Genomic DNA, 27,083 nt, shown 5'->3' with positions numbered 1-27,083 from the left:
CTAGTTTCAGCTCAGTTTAGAAAACCTACTGTGAGCAGTGCTGCCACCCAAAGAAACCTGCTGCTTATCTGTCATCATGACCTCTTGATCATATGCACTCTACTAGCTGTCCCTGTTAATAGGCCACTATGTCCCTCCAAGATCAAAGGCTCACCACCATGGCCTGAGACTAATAATGTTCCCAGCTTGCAACATGTGTCCTGTGAGGGGAAGACCCTTCCTTTGTCTGCCATGTATACCTTATCTGATTTAACATCAGGTATGTATTTGACATATGATTACTATGTTACTGATAACAGAATATGTTATTCAAAATCGTTGTTGTTTGAAGTCATTCAACTTGTAATATATCCCAAAAGTTGAGCACCCATTAAACTCAGTGCCTTTAATGTTATTAATCTCACAAAATATATCTGATTTTGTTCTTTTCAACCATTTCTGTATGCATTTTTCATATATAATAATAGTTCTATGGACTTTAATTTCTGGATGTTTCTCGCAGTAAATAACTGGTATATATTTCAACACTTTCCAAATTTTAGGAAAAAATAGATTGAAAGAGAAAATTTAAATCCATTTTCAACATCTAGAACTGTTAGGTAAAAATGCTACTTAAAATAATCAACTTGAATAAATTAATTCACCCAGGACATAATGTAAATAAATACACCAAATATATTAAATCTGTATTTAAAGATCCAGAAAACAATACAAATACAAATTTTGTACCAACATAACTATACAAAATAATTATAGAAAAGGCTTTTGGTTTCTTAAGTTATCATTAGAAAGACAAAGTGGAATTTTGAATTTTCAGGTAATACTTTTTAAGTTGAAATTTTTACATGTAAATGTGGATAAGTGTGTGGGCTTTTGTGGCATGAACCTGCATTCACATGCCACATATTTCATTTACTATGTATGAGAGATTAAGTGAATTTCACATTTGGAATTCCATTTCTTCACCTAAATGCAAATATTAATTTCTGTCTCTAGAGAATTCATGACGATTGAATGAAGTCAAGTACCCTGCACATCCTATTTGCTCAATAAAATTATTGTGATAATTTTAGTTATCAATTTAATCAATAAAAACTTCCACAGATTATCCTACAGTAATGTCACTTCTCTAGACTTCATTTTACCAAATCGTTAGCACTACAAAACCCATAATTACTAAAATAATGGTTTGTTACATTTCTGTTTAGTCTTCGTATCTTTTGTACATCTTTCAACTCAGACAGCTTGTCATATTTGTTTTCCATCACTCACAGTGCCAAACACAAAAATAGAAAATATTGTAAAATATTTATTAAAAAGCAAGTTGTTACCAAAATTTGTGAAAAAAAATGTTTTATATTTCTAATGAAACATATTTGTTTTGAGATTATTAATATTTTCATACTCATTCAAACATCAAAATATTTTCTTCTTCCTGCTTATTTATCACAACAAAACTAAATATTGGAACGTCAATTGTTTAACCAAATAATAAGCCATGAAAAAAATACCATGTAGGTTTAGTTAGAGACTTGATAGATTTATAATAACACCAAATTTATCATTAGGTGAATCATTACGTGCCCCTAGAAGAAAACAGAATTATATACTAAAACAAAAAATATGAGAGAGAAAGGCAGAAAAAAAAAGTGGTGAAGAAGCCAGCTTTTCCATTTTGCTATCTACTGATGAAATGCTTACATGGTTAAGAATGGGGAGAAAAAACAACTGTATCTCTATGCCTAGAGATTCTTAAATATCAATTTAGCAACTTCTTAAGGATTTTAAAGAGCAATAATAACTAGTAATTTCAATTTTAAGCACTGGCTTTTACACCTTCAAGTGAATCCAATACAGTTTGCGATGCTAACGTAATTAGATAAAACTGGTGATATAATTTCCTTTTAGGTAAAGGCTAAGCAAGATCAAGAAGCTCAGTCAGTGCTGTAAAACTCAATGTATTGTTCTATTACTGATTGTAATTGCAGAGCCAATTAAATGTGAAACACTGTAACAGTTCTCAGCATGACACATATTTCTCCTGGATTGATGTTTATCTAAATATATATTCATTTGGCATACAGTAAGTTTAAAAAGAAATTTCATAAACAAAGTTTGGGGCAGATGCTATAAAGAAGTTTGATTTTACATTATTAAAAGTTAAAATTATCTTACATAATAAAACATGAGATGCTACATATTACCTATGTGTGGCCCTTATGTGACACAGATGTTCAAGATATTCTAGACAATAAACACACAGTAACTTAATAAAAATACTAAGAAAACATTGCCCAGATAAATTCAGAAAGAAATAGTACTTGAACACTACATGTAAGAGGCAGCATCATTTTCCTACATTATTATAGTATAACGAATTAAGAATATTAAATGGCTTAATCATTCACAATTAAAAATTTTCAATAATTGTACTTCTAGTCAAAAAGTTTAACCTATCAAATAAAAATGTTTACATTTTCTAAACACACTCAAAGAACTGTAAGCAACCCAGGGACACTGCGGGAACTGCTTCTGTTGTCAAGAACAAGATGGCCTAGATTGATTTAATAAAAAGTAACCAGGTGCTTGTTACTCTACAGTGTGATTATATTTAACACTAATAAGGTGTTCACTAAAATGGTTAAGACGGTAAATAGTATGGAATGTGCTTTTTCCCCATAATTAATAAAAAATCCACTAGGTGCTAGTGTTTTAAGTAATAATGAACTTTAGGATGATAAATTAAAAAAATTTAAATGAACCTTACATTTTTATGCACAGGTGTGGCTTAAAGCAAATTTAAAAATATTTATTTGTAGTTATATCATATAATCTTTATTGAGTAATTTGAATACTTCTTGCTTCAAACTAGCATTCATTTGAATAATAGCAGAATGTTAATGAAAGAATAATCCATTCTATTTTCTAGAGTTATCATTATAAGGATAAATATAAAATAAATTGTCAACTAATACAATATTGAAGAATCAGTGTCTACACACAAAAATAATCTTTTGCTTAAATAAATACTTTGATCAAGAAAGTAAATAACACTTACTTTTTCGGGACCTTCTATACTCTCATTTCTCTGACCTATTAATTTCATTTTTAATCAGTACTTCCAAATATTTAACAAAGTTCAGTGTAGGGCAGTATCAAATTAATAACCTACAAAGGACTTTTGTTAATGTATATTATTAGAAGTGATGTATTATGCAGCATACTGTGCTCTACAATTTTTTTTTAAAATACACCCTGTTAAATCTCACTCTCAGTTTGAAAGACACAATTGAATTATAATATATGGGATTTCAGCAATAAAGTTGTTCATCTTTTACTGTTAAGCATTGTGTCTTGGTCAGTAACCTGCTGTCATTGTGGAATGATACCAATTACCAATGACTAAAGCAAGGGGTCGAGGGAGGACAGCTTGCAATGATCCACTTTTACAACATTTAAATGCTGTTAATTTTTTACAGGCCTCATCAAGTTGATCATTCTCTTCCTTAAATAAATGAAAATGATGTATCAATAGAACAAAACTCACATGTCCTAATATAGAATTGGTAGCCATCAGTCAGGCTCTGTCATTTTGTGTTAGTAAAATCCTTTTTGTTTCCACAATAAAAATAATTAATCCTAATACTGTGATCTCATAATATTTTCATAGGAATTAAAATGATTTGTTTTATCTTTTAATGTAACTGTTCTCACTTTTATATGCATTGATATTGTTAATATCATTTTTAATTTTTGGCAGGTGCTATATATATATATATTTTTTTCTTTTTTGGAGATGGAATCTTGCTCTGTTACTCAGGCTAGAGTGCAGTGGCATGATCTTGGCTCACTACAACCTCTGCCTCCCGGGCTCAAGCAATTTTCCTGACTCAGCCTCCCGAGTAACTGGGATTACAGGTGCATGCCACCACGCCCACCTAATTTTTGTATTTTTAGTAGAGACGGGGTTTCACCATGTTGGCCAGACTGTTCTCAAACTCCTGACCTCAAGTGAACCACCCCACCTCAGCCTAGCAAAGAGCTGGGATTACAGGCATGAGCCACCGCGCCCAGCCGGCAGGTGCAATATCTTATAATTTCACCATTGGAGCAATAAGTAATAGTCATTGTATTAATTTAATTGAAATATAGACATTGCTAAAATGTTCCTAACACTACTACTTTTCATCTTTTTCCTTTGCCAAACATTTATTCACTGAAAGAAAATAGGTTATGATGCATCTTTGGCAAAGCATACTTGTATTTTCCTGTTATAGCTAGACATGAAAATATGTCCTAATAGGTACCAATGAGGAAACATGTTGTAATAATATACTCATGGTTTGCTTACAAAGGTGTTTCTCTAATAAACATTTGCCTTCACGGACAAAAAAAAAAGCGTCTGATGAATCTCCAAGAAAGCACACTTACATGTCTTCCAAAACTGGAATTGTAAATCTGTGTAGTATGAACCAATGTAGAAAGAAACGTGGTAATAACATATGCTCAGTTTGTTTAGAGTTTCAGTTATTATTATTTTATCTATAGCAACAATAATAGTAATAATAATTATATCTTATGTTTTATTTATTTTACCTGAATCAATATTTCAAAACCAAGGATTGTAGCTAAATATATTATTACAAAGTTTCACTTAGGAAATTTATTAACTATTCTGATCTTGGACAATTTAATTTCTACTTTAATAGATAATGCATATCCACATAGAATTAAGTGCTTTTGACAATATAAGCCAGTATCACAATGCTTCAGCATTTATAAATATTTTATCTTATGATAATTTATATTACTATGTTCATAAAATTATAGGCCTTTTTTTCAATTTGTACTTTCTGCACTTTTATTATGAAGCTCGTTCATACACATTTCTATCTTTAATACAGACATAAGGATAACATGTATTGTGCTTTAAAAGAAATACATTGAGTTTAAATTTTGGGTTTAACCAAAAATACATATACTAACCAATATATTTTCAGTTTTCAAAATAAATAATGTTAAGACTCTAAATAAAAGTTCAGATATTGCATTTATATTATTACATAATGTGAAATATATATTTATATTTTATGAATTTATTTTTTTGCATGAAACAATTATTTTATTGCAAAAACTTTGATATAGGAGATGCTATTATCAATCAATAAAAATAATACAAATCATTTGATTTTGGAATTTGCTTAAGGCTTAAAATTATTTCATCTCTACTATGATGGTCCATCTAATTATCACAACCTTGGAAATATCAGAATTATTTTTTAATTTATAGAGCTCTCATGCAATATCGTATAACATAAAAGTATGAAAATATAGCATAAAAATACCACCATAAAGTAAATATCTTCTGAAAGAAAGTTAGTTTACATACACTAACTCTGAAGTAAATGATGATTGAAAACATACACGATTTTTTCACAGGAGTTCTTTTTACATTAAATTTGATATCACATATTCTAAGAAATGAAATCTTTATAGTTTTATAATCACTGCTAATTTTGATTTAAATCATTACTCATATTTCTGCAGTTTGGAGTAAGTTAGTCGTAGCTCAAAATAGACAATTATTATAAATTATAATGAAATGAGTGAAGCACAATATCACCATTAATTTTATATCTTTAATTAGTCAACTAGTTTGCAAAATAGATTTTTAATAAGTAGTGATCCCCAAAAATTTAAGTACAAAAATTGATTCCTATGTATGTTATTCTTTATATCAGATGCTTCAGGAAATTTGAGATGAAAGCAAAATGGCAAATGATGAAAACACACAGAGTACTAGACTTTGTTTTCAGTCAATAAGTATAAATCTTTTTACTGGTACCTATCAATGGTAGGTAAGTGATCAGAAAATTTGTCATAACCAAATCTCAGTAGACTGCTGAGAATGAAAGCACTGAACTTTGGCACCCTTTTTTCTTTCATGCATCTCATCCATAAATGCCAAATTTCATAAGCAGTTTCTTGACCTTTCTGTGGTTTATATAGTAGGGCCTTGCTCTCCTGTTTTAAAAGCTATGATACGTGTTGTTCCCAGCATCCTCTTCACTAATCAATGACCACTTCTGTACCCGAGGTTCTTTTCAGCTAAATATTACAAAAAGAGGTGTACCTACTTGATAAAAGCATATTTTTTTTTCTTCTCCAAGATCATTTGCATTTTAGGGATAATTTTAAAACACCTAAGTGACTGAATAATTAATGAGAACACTGAAGACACAGAGGCAAAACTGGGGAAAATAGTGGTAAGCCATATCTTATATGTTATTATCAATTTCTTCCATTTCCTTCATTTTTGAAGACATTAAAAAAGGCAAGAAAAAGAGTTCCTTTTTGGTAAAATCCTCATTCTGCAAAGAATTGGCAAACTTTAATTGCTTCTGGAGAGTAAAAATAAAGTTAAGGGGACAAGAAGATAAAGAAAATAGGAAGGTTCTTTATGTAAAGTATATTTTGTTTTGTAATTGTGATTTTGGTATTTTTATTTGTTGGCTTTTGGGTGGAATTGGATTCAGAGGATGAGGCGGGGTCATGGAAATATAAAGAGTCTAAATTATAAAATGTATTCACAATATTTACATCAGACAACAAGATCGCATCTAAAATTTGTGTGGAAAGTTATTCTGATGTCTTCATAAATTTGCCTGTATTTGATTCTCCTTAATTTTCCCTGTAGATTTGTGATACCTGAACATATCTGAGGGATCAAACTTGTGTTGAAAGTTAGAAATAATTTAAACCAAGGGAGAGGTGATAGACTATTTCTTTGGCTATAATAGAGATAGAAAAAACCTCACCAAAATCAAAGAATTTTCCACGAAATAGGAACCTGATTTTACAACATATTATGTACACATTGTAAATTATTTTGTTTTCCTCACAATATATTTTGCTTAATATGTTAGGAAACTCAGAATAGTAGTAGAAAAAATCAGAGGGAGATGAAAATAAATTTATAATCAGTAATAGTCTACAAAATAGATGAATCTGAGATGGGTAATCGAGAATTAACTACAACTCTATTCAACATGGTTCTATTCTTACTAGGTGATAATCTGATTTTATATAACAACAGGGGCAAAATCAATTTAAGTGAATAATACTTTCTTCATCTTATATTAAAAGAGTACATAGGTCAAAAATAAGTTTTGTTAATATAACATTTCATCAGCAAAAAAATAGCATTTAGAATTAAGATAAGTATTTTCTGGTTGAACTGCATATTATATAAGATTGATCCATTAATTTCTCCTTTGTTCTTCTGTACAATATGGATTGTACTATCTACTGTTAGTTTATATTACAATAAACAGTATGTAGTAGAATATAATTTCAAATGCATTGGACTTGACATATGCTGACTATTCCTTCCAAATCATTTGCACATATAGTACTTATAATAACTTTCAAACATACATACACATATATTCAGTTATTATAAATTGAAGAATAGACTTTAAATTGCAGAGTGTTATGCTTTCAATGAATAGCAGGCCTCTTTATGTTTATAGGCAAACTCGATCAACTAATTTGTTTTTGTTTTTATGTCTTATATTGGATTCAGTTTCCTAACACTAATATCTTAATATCATATATTATTTGTGAAAGTTAAATATGTCTTAACAGTAAACACTACTAAGAAATTTCAGGACTAACAGGTCTTCTTTATTTCTTATGACAATTTATGTGTGTAAAAGAGTCACAGTGGCCACTCTATCTTATTTCTAAATTTTGCTTTTCTATGGAATATAACCGCATTCAATTTTTTCACTTTTAAGTAAGGTTTTCACCTATACTTAATATAATACTATCTATAGTTAAAAGCACAGGTTTTAATTATATTACTTTCAATATTTAAAAAATAAATCTAAAGATTATAGAAATTTAAAGTTTATCAAATTGTTAAATATGTGATTGAAACACAATGCTTGTTATGTGCTTAAATGTGGAATTAAAGTTATCACATTTAGCTACTTCATCTCTATTGGACATAGTCTATTACACCATCTGTCAGTGTTTGTCTAATTTAGCATCTTGTGGTTTATTAATTATTGCCTGGGGCTCTATGAAATATACTTGATTAATAAAGTGATATGTGAAGAGGAAAAACCAGTAGCTTAATAAGAAAGCAGAATTTTTAAGACTCTGGGGAAAAAAAGTATAATTGCAAGCTATTAGAATTTTGCTTATGTCTAATTATGCCAATTAACATTTTAAGAAAAATATTATAACATATCTATAGTAACATAACTTTTTTAAATAAATGGCTTATTAAAGGTTTTTATAGTATTGTCATACACATTTGAAAAGAGGGAATAAATACATAGCCATATTATATTTGAGAAAAGGGAAGAAATCAATAATATTATAAGAAAAGGGAGTTGTCTTAATTACACAGAAAAAAATTATAACCCATAATTTTTTTGAAAAAGTGGGCAACATCATAAGGAGGAGAAAAAAAAGAATAATAATCAGATATTAATCTAAAACATACTGACATTACTAATAAGCGGCTATTATTTTGTTTATCCATGAATTTATTCTTCTCTTCCCTCAGATTTACTGAGTAGTTAATGTCAGAACATTAGTCTTAATACAACAGGGGTTATGGTACGCTGTATACAATGTTGCATAACGCTGTTACAGCACGTGAACCACAGAATTCCTCTCCTTGAACAGTAGGCACAACTGGAAAATTACATATTGTTGAAGAAATTCCAAATCCATAAATAATCTGTGCCATTTATTCAAACAAGTAATGAGCTCCTGCTATGCCAAACTATATGCTGAAAAGACAAAAAAAAGATCTGCCCTTTTCAAAGCCAACACAGTGGAGGATATTCTTACCTAAACTAATAACTAAAGATATGTAGAGAGAGAGAAAGCAAGAGGGGGTCATGTGAGAGCCCCTTACAAAGTGTGGCGGGTGATTTATGACTTGTATAAAATGGTTAGAAATAACTTGTTGAACACAAACTTTGCAAGAAATACGAACTTGTAGATGAATCATAGGAGTTAACTAATTTATCCATGACAGGGATGAAAGGAGAACATGAACACAGAATGAAAGCGATGAGTTATAGAGCTTATAAGCACTAAAAAAAATTGTCAAATGAAATAATGCATTTTAGAAATAATCAAGAGTCTTGTGTACCAGATTGATTTTCACACAATTTTAGCTACGTATATGTTTATTTACATAGAACAATCTAAAGAAATTGAATGAGAACAATTTAGAAAGAGCCAGGTTTTATTAAAAAGGCAAACTCTGTGTTCATCTTGAATTAGTTAAATTAACAATTATGCCAAAGTGTTTTTGGGGTGTTTGCCTGTACGATTTGCAAAAAATTTTTGCTCTTTATAGGTTGGTAAATGTGCATACAGTAGGATCAGTGAGTATATATTTTTCAAATATTTATTGTACTTCAAATAATTCTAATCAACCTTTAGAGATGACTACAACATTTTGATTATAAAATTTAGAGAGCTAAAGACTTGATTATAGAAAGTTATATTATTTACTTCATTTTATATCATTATGTATATTATATAAATATATATCATATTTTCTACATGGCAAATGTTCAGATGCAGTTTGTTTTTCTTCTTAATAATACCAAAATTGGAGCATGAATAGCAAAATATATATATGATACATACCAGAAAATTGATAGCAGATACTGTGATTTGCCTGTTTCCAAATGCTGGAGAGTAGAAAAAAAATATGTCATGCAGGTACTCATAGTTTGGATTGTCAAATATATAGACATAATTCAGGTAGTATTTATTGGGTATAATTATTCTATAATCAATAGAACTGTCTAGTATATAATTCACCTTTTGGGATGATATTTTTGCAATCTAAAGTGTTGACTTTTTTCACATGTACTTTTTTTATTAACATAATGATATTTAAATTACAAATGGAATATATTATTAATTTGTATTATTAAACTCCTTGAAGGTAGATTTAGTATTTGTCCCATTTTAAAAGCACACTTAATATGGCCAAGCATATAATGGCACCACAAAATAACTCTCATTTTTAGTGTTTAACAATAAAAAGAAAAATGCTGATTATAGTCATTTGTTTTCTACATTGATGTTTTGTAACAGGTAGAATTATAAGTATTTTATATTTTTATTATAACAAATATATGATGTATTACTTGTCTGACTTTAAAATAAAGTAAAATATAGGTTAAGTTCCAAAGGGCAGATAAAGAATAATGTAGAAAACACCATTTAAAGCAATGTTCTAAAGGGAGGGTTGCTCACTGTGGAAAAGTTGGAATACTCAATAATAATAAAAATAGAATTATTTGATAAACCTATCATCATGTTTATTAACAGTTGCATTCCTATCTTCTTGTTTTATGTATGTGAGCATATAAATTGTATTTATATAAACACATTTACATCTACACATAAAACTATTATCCCTCATTTTAAAGTGTGCATTTTTTCACCCAACGATATATTTAAAGATTTTTCAATATTAAACACTCATTGTCATAACTGTAATTGAATCTTCATAATAATGCAAGATGTGGCTAGCTCTTAAAACATTAATTATAGAATGGCTGAAAAGGTCACTTTAATTTTATGTGTGATAAATAATACTGCTTTGAACATCTTTATGTATAAATCTTTTACTAAATTTTGTTTTCTTGGGCTAGAAATTCAAAAGCATATTTTAGTTAAAGGTTATATATGAATTTTGCACAGATATATATTCATAGAATATATATATACAAACCATATGTACATGAATTGGAAGTTTTGTTTTTATGAAGTTTATATATCTAATAGTAAAATAAAATATATTAACAGAGAATATTTAGGAAATAGAGAAAAGTAGTAAGAGAAAAGAAAATGGACTAAAATCTCATCAGCCATAGAAAACCAGTGAATATTAGGATTTTCCCCTTTGACATATTCATATATGTTGTACATTTTTATAATATTTGATATAATAATTTTATAATATTTTTCTCTTAACATAATGTTATACCAATTTTGCCATATAATTAAACATTCTGCTCTTGCCAAATCACAATTGGTTGATATGCATCTGTATCAGCCATAATTCTTTTATTTATACCTATTATTCATTGTAACTTTACTCATTCAGCTATAGTTATCAAGAATTCTCATGACAGGCACTGAGCTGTGTGCTTGTGATAAAGTACAGAGAAAGCCGAAGGCAATCTTAATTGAACTTACAGTCTGACCCGGAAAAGTACTAATCACATGATAACAAATGGAAGTTTGCAAAATTGGTAAGTGCTACTATACAGATCTATGTAATATTTAATAAAATAACTGAAAAGGATATTTTGTAATCTGGGAGATCAGGGAAGATTCTTTTGAGTACACAATTAGGCTTTGATTTATAAAAATGAATAGGCATTAGTATAGAGAAGGGAGGGTTCAGAGCACATTAGACAGAGGGCAGTAAACATGCCTTATTCTTATTTTTAAGTGAAAATGAATAATGATGTGATAAAAACAAGTAACGAGTGAAGAGTCTAATATTTTTCATATTTATTTCCAAAAAAATAAAGTTATAGGTAGTATAAAGAGAAATAAACTTCCTCTTTACATTAGTCACTATAACACTTATTAAAATGTTTAATAATATTTTATAATTTTTATAATGTTTCACATTTAGATAGGTAAAAATAACCTAATAGGCCATTATTCTTTGATTATGTTGATAGTAGACATTTATATATTAAGATTTTTGAACATATACATTCTGATTTGGGTATATTAAAATGTTCCTGCCATTGGGCAGTTTTACAATTTTGATAATGTATTTCATTTAGTTGTATTTAATTATTATTAAGGAAGTATGGAAAATAAACTCTCTAGTAGAATATGTGTTGGAAATATGTATAGAACATGTTGTTCTTCAATTAAGTTAGCTTTTGTGTATTAACATACAGATGCTATTAACTTTATGCAGCCAGATTTGATGAGAATAGATGGTGGTGAGAATTGTGATAAAAGTCAAACACTGTTACCGCAGAGAATTCCGAAAGAAGTGGGAAAAAGACCACTTGGCATAGAGCACAAAAACAGCAGTGTCAGCTATGACAAAAAAACAACAGAAAACCAGAAAAAATAATAATCATGGCAGTAATGTAAGAAAAAAATCCTGAATCAAAGACTTAATTATGTATGTTGAAAGAGCATATCTTATATAAGGTGAAAGTACAGAATATGTGATTAAAGAGTAAACAGGTAAAGTCCAAAAGTCCAATAACTTTTTTTTCCAATTTTGAGGGTAAAAATGAGGGAGACTGTGTTGAAAGCATGCATAATTTAATGAACATTTTCAAGAGGAACAATATAAAAATTGGATCCATTGTCTGTTTTGTAACCTTAAGCAGATGGATTTAACGTGGCAAAGTAAGATATATTAAAACAAAAATTAAAAGAATTACTGATTTGTTTAATTGAAGTGTTTCATCTTCTTTAAATATGATTATTTATTAAGATTATACCTGCTTTGCTGAAAACAGCTTTAATATGTACAATTTTCTTTTCTGTTACCTTGTCATAGTTGCTCTGAAATTATTATTATATCTTTTACTATTAAAATAATTTAGGAAGTGTTTTTAAATATCACCTTATTTTATTTTTTAAGAATTTTTTTGTGCTTATATCATACTTTTAAGGTTTATTTTATCTCACCTAAAGATAATGTAGTTTGTGCTATTTCTGCTTTGTGAGTACAGAACTGAATTTTTATGAGGTAATAATCAATTTTTAAAATTAAAATAAATCTATTAATTATAATCAAAGTTTTGAAATGGGAAAATATTCTACTAAAGTCTTAGAAAGTGATAAGAAATGAAAGGGAAGGTTTTTTGCAGCATAAATATAGAAAAGAGTGAAATTTTACAGAAAAAAAAAAATAAATGGCATAAGCATGGAACAAATTAGAGACAGTCTCTGGGTCCTGTCATTTGTCAACAATGTGTGTTAGGTATCCTAAGCCCATATAACTAACAGTTTAAGGAATAGGAGCCTCTACTACCTGGATCAAAACTCAAGATAAGGGTGAGATGCTTATTTTTGTGAAGGGGGTCTCCATGATGATGTCTATACAGAATTTATGTGTCTGGCTGGCTGTGGATTGGCTAACCTCTTGCACAGTTTACTGTCATCTGTATCTACGCTATAGATTATTTTCCAGTTATTTGCTGAGTAAATTTGGAAAATCGGCCTACATTTTCTAAAGTTTAGATATTCATCTGTAAAGTGGGAATACAAACAGTATAATTTTCATGAGGATTCAATGAGACAAAATGTGCCAACTGTCTAGCATTGTACCTAATAGGAAGCCTTAATAAAAGTTAATTTATGCTTTCTCTATTAAAGGAAAAAGCAACTTATTCTATCATACACAGTTTTAGAAGTCACATTATTATTTAGCATGATTTAACTAAAGCATAATAGCTGTATCTCATGTATATTACAGCCACGTTAAGTGTGGACTTCCTAGGCAAGATCTTCATTTTCTACTTGTCATCAGTATTAAAATGCTATGATACGTTTTCACAGAATTTGAGTCCTACTTATATCTTATGCATTTAAAGATCTTGAGCATAGTGAAGTTATCTTTACATGGCATCATTTTTCTAGCCTTCAATGGGGAATATTAAAGCCACAAAATAATGTTTTTAAGTAAAAATAAATAGCATATTTACAGTTATTAACAAATATTCAGTTTTCAATAAATGTTTTACGTATATTAACAAAAGTAACTACTATTATTGTTTTGTATCCAATATGGAAATGAAGCATTTTTCTGAAGCATATCTTATTAACATAGTCTGGAGCAATACTTCTATGTGCTAACGTTGTAAAGATAATATCTTATAAAATATTTGAAAAATCAGAAGATACAAGAAATTTTCACTTTCAACATTCATAGTTAATTGTTAGTATTAAGACCAGCTGAAGTTTTAATCATTGAAATCAATGACTCTTCACTTCCTAGACTGAACTTGTTGGTTTTGGCAAAGACCCTGAACAGTGTAATTCTCTATATTAAAACTTCAGCCAAGAAATAAAAGGAAGTTTAAGTTATTTTCTAAAATTTAAAATAAAGTTTGAATATACCATTTATTTCCATTTATTTTAAACTTTGTAAACACCAGAAATAGCCTGCAAAAATAATTGTCAAATAAATGAGAAACCATTTAATTATTGAGTTTTACATTGCGTGCCTTATGTGCTAGAGTAAAAGCTGAAGAGAGAAAAGTCTACATTGAAGGAAGAAATGAAATTCCTTGATCAGGGCAAACTTGTTTCTTGAAGGTTAAGAACCAAGGAATTAGGTTTCATCGAGTGTACATTCAACCAAATTGTTCATCTGAGTCAAGAGCCATGATATTTTAGTAAATCAAATCATAAATAGAAACTAATATGTCACAGAAAAATTGGCCCCTATTTTTTGTTGAATTATGTTTAAAAGAATAATTAAATGTTTATCATTTACTTGTAAAATATCTGATAGCTGATTAGTATATTATTGTATAATTATATAATAATTTTATCTTTAATTGTTGTTTTTTCATTTTATTAGCTGTTTTTTTGGAGGCTTACAACCTACTAATATTTTTGGTGGTTCGTGTAGAAACAAAATAAATAAAAATATATGAGTCAAATTGGTCTTTTAAGCCTATATAAACATTTAAAGAAATATGAAAGCAATTTAAAAATGAATTGTTTCATTTTTTACTTATTCCTTTATGCTCTGCTGTTCATATTATGTATGTCATTTAGAATAGAGTTTTTAGGTTGGTCCTTTAGTATAGGGTAGGTAAAGAAGAAACCCTACATACATGGTGGTGTATATAGTGGATGATTAATGTAGTAGGCAATCCAAGAAGTAAATCCCCAGTAAAAGGCACAACTCTGCAAACAAAACAAAACAAAAGTTAGGAAAAATATGTTATATATATTTCAATTATGACATACATTTATATTATATGCATGCCACAATTTGAAACCACCACATACATTTATATTAGACACTGCAGCATTTATATGTAAAATGGTACAAATTGTCTAAGCTAAATAAATGGAATATTTCTTTGCCCAATATAATAGTGAGAGAGGAGCCAGGTAGGGGCTGGTTAGGCAGGCAGAGAGGGAGGGTCTCAGAAGAGGGCCAACACCTGTGGGACTGTGCCTGCACTGACCCTGTTATGTAGTTAGCAGAAGAAAATATGGTTAAGAATTTCCTGTTATACCAAGATGTTTGCTCAGAAGGGACCTTCCAGCCACCCGCAGAGGACAAGGACTGAGGGTGTCCTAAAATGATCCTGACCACGTTATAATGCTATTAGCATTGTGCTTTAACCCTCCCTGCTCCATGGGTTTCACTTAGGCACTCATGAGTAATAACCAAGATGGAGTAGCTATAGCCAACCCCAGGCATGCACAGATGCAACACCCCCAGGGGGAATTTTACCCCTCCCCTTAGGGTAGAACCCACAAAAGACTTCCTTGTCTTTGCCACATAAACGACTGAGGACTCAGCCCCATTTCTTACAACCCTCTTCAGGTCCCCTGTTGCTGCTGAGAGCATTTCTATTGCTTAATAAATGCTACTCTGCCTTACACCCTCTCTGGTGTCCATGTTCCTTATTCTTCTTGGTCATGGGACAAGAATTTGGACCTCACTAAAATAAGGAATAAGGAGACTGCAACATTTTGGGGGATTGCTGAGGATCATGGGAAGGGTGAGTAAGAGCAGACTTCTTTTACTTTCATTTCCAAGAGCTCTTGGCTCTCTTTATTATATGAAACCAAGCAAAACACTGGGCCTCTGTCAGCCAGTTAAGAGTAGGTAGCATGGCTGTTGCTCCTACAAGACTCAGAAGACAAGCGTACTGATGAGGGCTTTGTCAAAACCTCTTCATCCGTGGATGTCGGGAATGTTTATTCTGTTCCAATCCAGTTTCCCTTCATGGAGCTCTAGCCGTTGTGTGGGACTTAGAAGGATGTCCTGGGGCAACTGAAGGTATCTGGCTGAGGCTACATCTTGGTGTTACACAAAGGCCCTTGGACTGGCTCCAGTCCCAGGCACCCCATTAGGGTGTTGGTTAAAGATTTCCAGTATTTTCTATCACATTTTCTTTCTTTTGAGACTATCATGGTTGCTCTCCCTTCTTTATGTTCAATGTTATGAATGTTTTTGCAACCAGGAGAGATAATATTATTGGGAAAATTGAGTACCTTGCTTACTCATCAGACGTGTAACCCAGAACAATGTTGCTTTCACCTGTTCTTAGAACAAGGGATATACAAAGATTTAGAGTTTCCTTTTTCTAGTCAAGGAGACCCACTGGCACTGTACAGGAGGCTATTTCTCCCTGGGTGACTATTCTCCTCTCCATCTAGGCTGCTTCTTATTTCCATGAGAGAAGCTAGCACTGCTCAGCAAGTATAGAAGTGTGCACTATGTGAGAAATCAATTTTCTTCTCCCAGGAGGCTTATTTTGTGGGATGCCCACCAAGGACCAAACTCCTCTCTTTCAAACCTCTGTCTGAAAAGAATTTGGACAAAAAGTTACAGGCTAACATTCCAAACTTTGTCAAGGTGCCTGACAAGGCAAGAATTTGTTTCTGTGGGGAGCTCGATAGGTCCTATGTCTGGGGAAGCCCTAATTGCCTGGCTACTAGCACACAGAATTAGCCAAGCCAACACCTACATTTTCAAAGACACATATTCTTCCTCCAAGTTTAACAACCCCTGCGCAGGAAGAAGGGGCTGGTTTTGGAGGTCAGTCACTGTTATTTCCTTGAATGCTATGATCTGGCTCTGTCCATTACCTATCAGTCAAGGGATGCTCTTTAAAGATTTAAGGACACCCCCCTCCATTAATGTTTCTTGCCCCAGTTCAATTACTTCAAGGTATTTTCCAAGTTTCAAGTGGGAAGCTTTGGGTATGAAGCTCAAAAGAAGAAACAGATCTGAGGGACCCCAAAGGTGGTCAACACTGGAGAGCTGGGGTGCAGCATAGGTAAATGTGACTATTCCTACCTTCCAGCACTCCTGGTCTGTTGTTGGAGGTCACACTTGCATCCACAGGCGACACCTATAAATGTTGCTGGGACCCAGAGGATACAAGGAGGAGGAGAGGAGAAAGGAGATGCCTTTTCTCTCTCTCTCCCCATCCAAGTTCACCCTATAAGTGGAAGACAGACTAAGGAATGCCTTTTCTCCCCTCTCCATATGTGTAACAATCCATCGTCAGCTTGCACTCCCCTTAAGAACAACCTGATCACTGGGACTCCTTTTACCCTCAGACCCTAATGTTCACTCTGGGAAAGCTCCAACACCACTCATTTATAGAGGCTTTCCAGAAAGGATGATATGTTACTCTTACTCTTAAATCAAACTCTGACCACTGCTGAGAAACAGGCAGCCTTGCAAGCAGTAAAGAAATTCGGATATGAGCTTCGTATCTCATATAATACCAGAGACAGGGGAAGGCCTTATCCAGTTGGAAAGACAGCAGTACCACTGAACGACCCTAAATAGGATCCTAATGACAATATGGGAAAATGGAGGAGAAAACACTTTCAAATGTGCATACTGGAGGGCTTACGAAGGACTAGCGTTAGGACCATATGAGAATCCCTCTGCATTTCCGGAACAACACTCTCTCACAGCCTGAAAAAGCCAGAGCAGTTATCTCTCTGTTCCTCCTAATGGCAGTTACGGGTAACACTCCAGAGTGGGGAATGAGAGAGGAGGTAGGTAGGGGCTGATTAGGCAGACAGAGATGGAGGGTCTTGCAAGAGGGACAATGCCTACAACAACACACCTGAACCACCCATTATGTTATGTAGCTGGCAGAAGGAAATGTGGTTAAGAATTTCCTCTTACATCAAGATGCTTACTCAGAAGAAACTCTCTAGCCACCCCCGCAGATGCAGACAAGAACGGAGATGCATACTAAATTGATCCTGATCCTGAACTCATAGTGCCATTAGCATTGTGGCTTAACCTTCCCCCCTCCACAGGTTTTCATTAGGCACTCATGGGTAATAGCTAAGATGGAGTATCTATGGCCAACCCCAGGCATATGCTGATGCAACAACCCCAGGGGGAACTCTACCCCTCCCCTTATGGTGTAAGCCACAGAAGGCTTCCCTGTCTTTGCCACATAAAAGACCCAGAATTTAGCCCCATTTCTGGCAACCCTCTTCAGGCACCCTCCAGCTGCTGAGAGCTTTTATGTTGTTTAATAAATCCTACTCTGCCCTAATCACTGTCTGGTGGCCATGTGTCTTAATTCTTCATGGTTGAGAGACAAGAACTCAGACCTCACTAAACTAAAGCATAAGGAGATGGTAACAGTAGCATTTTATGAATACAATTTTGATATCACTAAGAAAATGCATTTCTTTGCTCCACTTGTACTAATATTAATGGATATTTGTGATATATGTCAAGTTAACAGAATATTTTAGAAAAATTTGGTAAGAATTATTTTGTCTAGCAAGTAGTAAATATAAATGAATTACTAAAAATAAAACATAAATTATCAATTGCATAAGATACACTAATATTTTTCCAATAATTAGTGAATTTAAAAATAAATTATTTGATAATTGGTAGTAACACATGTTGATTGACTGGAATGGAAATGGCTCGGATTTAGGAGTTGTAGTCTATAATGGTGATCTTGAACTGATTTGATTAATTGTAATATCTTCTATTAAAAAAGCAGTCCTAAATGACTTCTGAGGTCTCCGAATTTCAGAGTTTACTGCTTTATTGCAGTGACAACAATAGAATGGCTGTTCTTTTGCAATATTACAAAGCAGATATTTGACAAAAAACAGGACCCTTTTTGTACAGACAACCTTTTTTTTGAAAATAGATTTTAAATTGAAAAATATAATTTAGCTTAAATTGAAAACTGAGTTTCAACATGCTGTCTAATGTACTTTTCCATGTCAATATTTTACATATTTTTTCATGTTTTGGTAGTTATTTGATAGTTGATAACTGTTGCATTCACAATTTCTAGAAGAGCAAACACACTAGCATCATATTGACAACTGCCATAATAATGGAATATAGTATCACCATTTTAATCCCACACAGATATATATTTGTAGGAACGTTCTTATATGATATTCTTCTCTTCAAGTGGCACTCAAAGAATCTGAATTCAATGCTTAGTATTATCAAAATTAAAAGATTCCTAGGAGTATCTAGCTTGTCTTGTAATATGAGGTAAGGACAAATCTTTCTATAGGGTTAAGTTCAAATTAAATATATCACGCATAAAATGGCATTTTAGGAAAAGAGTGTTTAAGATATGCTTATACAATTAAACATGAAAAATCTAAGTTTCGGAAGGAAACAATGATTCAATATTTTGCAAAGGACCCGACATATAAAATGTCTCAATCATTACTAAAAATACAAAGCATCCTCACCATTATCAAATTTTTCAAAGGTGTGTGTCCTGCAGAAACTTTGTGAACAAATAAGGTTTCCAAAAGGTATCGGATGTAGTGTATACAATGACAGAAGCAAGCCAAACTGGAAAAAAAAAAAAAAACATAAACATGAAAATCTTTTTGAAATTCTGGCTTGCCTCATGCATGATACATTTTAATGTTTTTAGTTTAACATGCTAGCTATTAGGAAACATTGTTTCTGGTAGCTAAAACACAAATGCTTGTTTTAATATCTTATTTTCACAATTTTCTAAATTTAGTAATAAAAGTAATTGTTATAACAGTGTCTATAAATTTACTTCTGATGACATTAGAAATATTTTATAATGCCAGTCATAAACTGTTATGCTCACACCTGTCCCAGGAGTGGGTATAAATATAATAATTGCAAATATGTTCATATCAAAATGCCTCGACTGAAACAGACAATTTACAAGTTTTAAAAATATCCAAAGCCTACTTGGAATGTATTTGACATTTTATAATATTCAGAATAACTTTTTAATTGTCTGGTTGTCCTTTAGCAAGTACTAAGGTTGAGAAAATTTAAATTTCATTTTCTGTGCAGTAATAATGTAGCTTTGTGCTTTGTTTTTGTTTTGTTTGTTTTTTCCTACCTAATATTGTAATATTTTGTCTCTGTGTGTTTGTTTGTGTTGCTGTACTCTAAGTTACCACCTCGTCTTATCATTTTTATATAATTACTATCTTAAAAGTAAATGTAAAATGTGATTGATTTACAGCAGTATATTTTTCTGGATATACTATAAACAATGTATTTTTCATTAAGATTTGTACTTATTTTGTTATATATAAAAATGTGAAATTTCAAAAACTTTGGTTGCTATTAAAGAAATCAATACAGATCAAAGAAGACCTACTTTTTGTGTGTTGTTTGTTTTGTTGTTAGAGACAGGATCTTGCTCTGCTGTCCAGGCTGCAGTGCAGTGGCAGGATCATGGCTTAAACTCTCAGGCTCCAGCAATCCTCCCACCTCACCTTCCTGAGTAACTAGACTACAGGACCATGACACCATGCCTGGCTAATTTTTTTGTATTTTTTGTAGAAACGGGTTAAACCTTGTTGCCCAGGCTAGTCTCAAACTCCTGGGCTCACGTAATCAACTTGCCTGGGGCTCCCCAAGTGCTCGGATTACAGGCATGAGACACCACATCTGACTGATGACATACTTTAACCAGTAAAGGTTGAGCATAAAAATTAGCATATCATTTACTCTCTATAATAATAAAATCAGACATTGAGTTTATAAGTTTGGGAGTTGATTTTAGTGGAAATGATTTCTGGTATGAATAGGGTGACTTTAGGAAAAACAAATAATTAAATAAACACTAACCTGGTTAAGTCAGCAGCAAATTTATCATTATTCATTAATTCATAAAAACAAAATTGTGTACCCGTTATGTAACATAAATGTTTTATGTGGTGCAGATACCTATAAGTATAATGGCAGGCAAACTCTGAAAAAGGTGAGAGCAAGCAACATGAATATCTGGGGGAAGAGCTTTCTGGAAAGTCAGACAAACAAAAGCAAAAGTCCAGATACAAGAAGCTGCCTTGTGAGTACACAGGGTAGGTAAGGAAATTGGTAACTCTCCTCATTTTATTGTTCTTTTGTAGAAGTAGTTACAAAAACCCCTGTGTAATAAATTTTTTTTTGTTTTATAAAAAAGCAGCAATGTAGCAGAGCCCTAAGTGAGAAATTTTGGTTCAAGCTATGATTTCTCGAAATTAGTACATTCACTTATTTCATATTATATCATGGGAGCATAGAAACCCCCATAGAATGTACAGCTAGAAACTTAGTTTATATATATGCCACCATGCACATCACTGCTAACTCACCAAGTTTGATTTTATTTCAAAATATTATTATTATATTTAATTATGTTTAACTTCCAAATACTGATTATTTTTTGTGGATTGCTAAATTAACTGTAAAACCATAAATAGGCATGAATCCAATTCTTTTCCCCAACCAGAGTCTTGATAAAATCTTATTTATTTTAAATCAAGTAAGGTTCAGGAAAGCGCAGCTTCAACTTTACAAATAGCAAGGGAGGCAATGGCGCTACACCAGGTTTCTGGTTTCTGTTGAAGAAGACAAGGAAATTGTTCAGGTAACAGGTTCATAAGATACTTGATGTGGATACAGTTCCTACAGGAGATATGCCTTTACTCCCAGTGCGTGAGGTTTCTAAGTGATCTGAAGAACTTTGTGGTGGTTGGGTCACATATAGAAATCTGCCTTCTATAGGAACTTGGCAGAAAATTATTTTGACATTATAATATGATTCAAAGCAATTTTGGAGACAACATTTTACTGTGTTTCAATTGGATGTGGCATTTAACAATTCATCTTAAAACAACATCATCCTGAAAATTAGGTGACAGAAGCCCTGTGATCATTTTCTAAATCTAGATACCTAAATCTAGGTACCTAAAATTAGATACCTAAACTTCAAAAGTAGTTTGTGTATCTGCTGTGGAATTACTTTATATAAACTTTACATATTTGTTATTTGGGAACAATGTGGCACAAACACATTCATCACTGAGATACTACCAAACATGCTGTATTTCTGTTTAAGAATAGTAAGGCTGGTGCAGTGGTGCATGCCTATAATCCAAGCACTTTGGGAGACTGAGGCAGGAGGATCCCTTGAGCCCAGGAGTTCAAGAACAGCCTGGGCAACATAATGAGACTTCATCTCTAAAATTTTTTTAAACATTAGCTGGTTGTGATGGTGTACACCTATAGTCTCAGCTACTTAGGGGGCTGAGGTGGGAAGATGGCTTGAGCCCTGAAGAGTGCGGCTGCAATGAGCCATAATTTGAGCTACCGCACTCTCGCCTGGGCTACAGGGCAAGACCCTGTCTCAAAAAAAAAAAAAAAAAAAAAAAAAGGCAAATATGAGTCAATTCCTTTGAGAGTAACACTGAAGAAAACTTCTTTTTTCATGCTCTGCTACATATCTGGTATATATTACATATTTAGCCTAAAAAAATGAATGCTTTTAGATTCTCTTTCCAATCTCTTTATCCCAGCCTCTTTTAAAAATAATTAGTCATTCCTTTCACTTACGAAAACGTGAAGAGGTACTTTCTGCCATAATTGTAAGTTTCTTGAGGCCTCCCCAGCCTTGTGGAACTGTGAGTCAATTAAATATTTTTTTCTTTATAAATTACTCAGGCTTGGGTATTTCTTCATAGCAACATGAGAACGAACTAACACAGTAGCTAATCAGGACAAGAAAGGAGGTCAGTGTGGCTGGAGTACTGTAATTAAAGGTAGACAAAACTTGATTCGAGGTAAGAAAGTTAGGATGAAATTAGTTCTCTATCTTTTAGTATCCATATGACCTAAATATTTACAGTTTGCTTCTTAATTCACTTGGAGTTTATTTAATGCATAAAATTTGTTCAGGTCTTTTTTTTTTTTTTCAACAAATTTCTCTCCCCAGATCCCACTATGGCATCTTGAATAAATATTCTCTTTTGATTTAATTTGGCATATGTTTCTTACAGAGAGACAGAGAGAGATTATTTTCACAATATGCTAAACACCACAATTATATAGAATACCTTGTTTATTGCCTTACTCTTTTTTTGTCATACTTCAAAATGGTATTTAATTTTGGATTTTGACTTGTAAAAACTAACTTGTGGCCGAGTGTGGTGGCTCATGACTGTAATCCCAGCACTTTGGGAAGCCAAGGCGGGTGGATCACGAGGTCAGGAGATCGAGACCACCCTGGCTAACACCGTGAAACCACGTCTCTACTAAAAATACAAAAAAAAAAAAAAAAAATCAGCCGGGCATGTTGTCGGGCACCTGTAGTCCCAGCTACTCAGGAGGCTGAGGCAGGAGAATAGCGTGAACCCAGGAGGCAGAGCTTGCAGTGAGCCGAGATCACACCACTGCACTCCAGCCTGGGTGACCAAGCGAAATTCTGTCTCAAAAAATAATACTAATAATAAAATAAAACAAACAAACAAAAAAAGTAACTTGTAAACTTTTTTCTTCCTGTTCATTACTTAGGTCATTATTTCTTTCCCATGCAACATTGCTAAATAAATAAATACATTTTTAGGGAAGCATTTGTATTTTATGTCCTATACATGGTCTCTCAATTTTATAATTGTAAACATCTTTTAACTATATTTCTGAATTTCACAGTTTCTCTTGACAGCTGTGATCATTGTTAACACAAATTACCTCTATTTTAAGGTATACCTAATAGTTTACAAATTTGGAAGCTGGTGTCCATACACTATTTGTGGCTATCTAAAATACATTTCCATAAAATTATATCCACTTTAATCGCGTTTACTAACAACCTTTATTAATATTTTACCTGCTTACTAGTTCATCTTCCCTTAACGTGCATGTTGTGTGTGTGTGTGTGTGTGTGTGTGTGTGTGTGTGTGTGTATCACTTACTGTACCACCGGGTGGCGTAATCTTCTAGCACTCTGTTTTCCATCATATATACATGGGATCCTCAAATAAAAGAGGAGGTATATTAGCAGAGGTCCTGTGTATTCAGCCAAAAATACCTGAAAATAAAACATGATTTAGATTAAACAATAAAAATAGATGTTTTTAAGGTTCATTTGTGTCTATGAGTATTAGCCTACTGCATAAATTGGTGAAACAGGTAAATTATTTTGCAACTAGATTAAGTGATATTGCAAATAATGACTTCCTTGGAAGAATCAGGGGGAGAAAGCCTAATATATGTATAGTTAATTTGGAATAAAAATAAATATTGAACTTAATAAACTGGTTTCTTTCTTCAGATATAGTAAAAAGGAGATTTTATTTTCATAAACAAACCATTATTAATATATTTTTCTGTGTATTTGCCCAGTCCAATACACACGTAATCTTATGTATAAGCTGTCCCTGCCAATAAATTGAATGAGCTAGAGTATCTTTTTTCTTTTTCTTTTTCTCATTCTTTTCTTCCCTACCCTACCCTCCATGGGCCTGTCAGCTTGAATCCATTGATTTGACTCTAATTCAAATGGAAACAATTCAGTCTTCTCTATTAGAAATTTTATACTTTAATTCTAATGAGTCTGGTTGTGTGGTTAAAAGAATTAACTTTTGAGTGCTTGAGCTGAGTGGGGGTAACCATATTTGAACTATAGAGAGACACTAACAATATTTGGAAAGGTAATTGAAAACAAGACCAAGTGATTGCAAAAGATTAATTGGCTAACTGGTGTAAATTTGGTAACTGTTTGATTTTTTAGTGCTAAAATCATGTTAATTTCCTCTGAAGCATTTAGACAGAGAAGGGAAAGTAATTTACTTTGGAGTGTTCAAAGAGAAAAAAAATACAATTTAACAATAATAAATTTGACTGCCATTAACTATTTTCTCTTCATCTGCTACCATTTTTTTAAGAAAAAATTTGAATCTGCACGTTTTGCTCAAAAATGCAGTTAGCTGTGCACATTGGTTAGAAATCATGTTCGCAGCTCTGTTGAGAAGATTGTTAGAATGAATAATATATATATGCATGGTTTCATATATATTCATATACATATGTGTGTGTAATTATTTAAAGGTTATATATATATCATTACGCACAAATACGTAAATAGTAATTTACATATGGAGGTTTCTTCAGTTATAATTCTGCGTTTCAGAAATATATATATTTTCTCATGTGCCAAGAAAGATTTGTGTGTGAGAAGTAAAAACAATGCAACTTCTGCTCAATTCATTATAAAAAGCAATCTCATTTGAGAGACTGTAGTAATTTATGGCTTACAAAATACCTCATTATTCAGATATAAAGAAAATGTTTGCCACTTGTGAATGTGTCATGATAGAATGCCAAAACTCTGGAATAATGAAGAGGGTAATTGTTTTAGTACAATAAAAGTTTAAAAAAGTTACTTCAACACCAATTGATCTAGTGAAGTCAAATTTGAGCAATTGTCTAAGAATATATCAGGAATATAAAATGCTGTGTACAATAGTTAGATCAAGTGTCACTCTTTATTAACTTAATAAAAATGCTGTCGCAGATCTGAAGTTTCTTTGGATGAGAGGAAATTAAACTATAATCTTATCTCAATCATCTCTCAAAAATAATTCAAGAGAGCCTACTAGTATATAAAATATGTTTTAGAAGGCTTAATATTTTATAAAGAATATTTTTCTGCTAGAATATGGAGGGTTATGAATAATATGTCCTGAAAGCACTAGAGAATGATAAGTGACTTTTGGACAATGCATTTAAAAAATTATTTCAGTGCAAATGGAAGAAAGGAGAAAAGATGATTTATTAAACTTAGAAAGTAATCAGAATATAGTTCAAGATGAAGAAAACGAGGGCTAGATAGACAAATATTAATATGGTCTTCTGAAAATGGAACTGGTCTTTTCTACTAAATAAAGGGAAATAAAACAAAATCAAAACCAAATACAATCAAGTAAACAGATAAGCAGGCATATACAAACCAAGTACATCACAAGAACTTACAAAGACTAGAAACTCCCCTATAATACAAAATTATACTGAAGACTCTATATTCTAAAGAGGCAGATACACCTTCTCCTTATTTTGAAGATAAACACTATATAGAAATTTCAATTTATTTCTATTATCAAATCATGTTTATATTTCCTCTTTCAAAAAGTTAACTGTATTAAACTAATCTTTTGTTTTGAATACAAAATTCATTATTTGTACTAGGCAAGCAAGGAAATTGAGAGTCTTTGAAACCTCAGTGGAATCTTCAATGTGATATATGTATAAATTGAAAAAGGTAATAATCGGCCAGGCACGGTGGCTCACGCCTGTAATCCCAGCACTTAGGGAGGCCGAGGCGGGCAGATCACAAGGTCAGGAGATAGAGACCATCCTGGCTAACACGGTGAAACCCCGTCTCTACTAAAAATATAAAAAATTAGCCGGGCGTGGTGGCGGGTGCCTGGAGTCCCAGCTACTCGGGAGGCAGAGGCAGGAGAATGGGGTGAACCTGGGAGGCGGAGCTTGCAGTGAGCCGAGATCGCGCCACTGCACTCCAGGCTGGGTGACAGAGCCAGACTCCGTCTCAAAAAAAAAAAAAAAAAAAAAAAGAAAAAGGTAATAATCTGCTTAAAAAATACATTGAAATATGAGGCTGCAATTGTGAATTGGTTAGAGTCCATGTGCTTAAACTGTGCTTAATGCATTTCATGTTGTCTTGAAAAAAATATTAGTGCTATCATTATTAGGGCATTGTTGGATTTACTATCTCTTTTTCTAAAATTGCTATCAGCAGTTTAAAAATTGTATATTTCAGAATTGTTGAAAATAAAGTAGTTTTAACCTTAATCTCCTGAAGATAAGGGTGTTACATAAAGTTTGGGGAGCATTTATCAGTTGTAATACAGTAATATCACTTTGTACTTAATGAATACTGTTGAAGTTAGTATCATGCTATATAAAGATTGTGTTTTTTTCTAGTTTGTCAAATAAATAACATATAATGGAGATTTCTATTCTAGCTAATTCAAACACAGAATACTAATGA

General features: G+C 32.1%; 1 protein-coding gene across 2 annotated transcripts in view; it reads right to left on the bottom strand.

Moving 5' to 3' along the window:
• TECRL (trans-2,3-enoyl-CoA reductase like) overlaps positions 1-27,083 on the bottom strand; it is a 148,223-nt gene that overhangs the window by 24,617 nt on the left and 96,523 nt on the right. For both annotated transcript variants that reach the window (XM_030818425.1, XM_003268415.4), the window contains exons 5-8: positions 23,989-24,104; positions 19,504-19,609; positions 14,883-14,955; positions 9,682-9,725 (exon numbers count right to left, since the gene is read on the bottom strand). In XM_030818425.1, the coding sequence (XP_030674285.1) occupies positions 9,682-9,725; positions 14,883-14,955; positions 19,504-19,609; positions 23,989-24,104 (339 nt within the window). The remainder of the gene's footprint in view (positions 1-9,681; positions 9,726-14,882; positions 14,956-19,503; positions 19,610-23,988; positions 24,105-27,083) is intronic.

Source organism: Nomascus leucogenys, chromosome 9 (genome assembly GCF_006542625.1).
Source record: "Nomascus leucogenys isolate Asia chromosome 9, Asia_NLE_v1, whole genome shotgun sequence".
Classification (NCBI taxonomy): domain Eukaryota; kingdom Metazoa; phylum Chordata; class Mammalia; order Primates; family Hylobatidae; genus Nomascus; species Nomascus leucogenys.
Note: the sequence above shows the minus strand (reverse complement) of the source record. Positions and strands in the feature narration are given on the sequence as shown.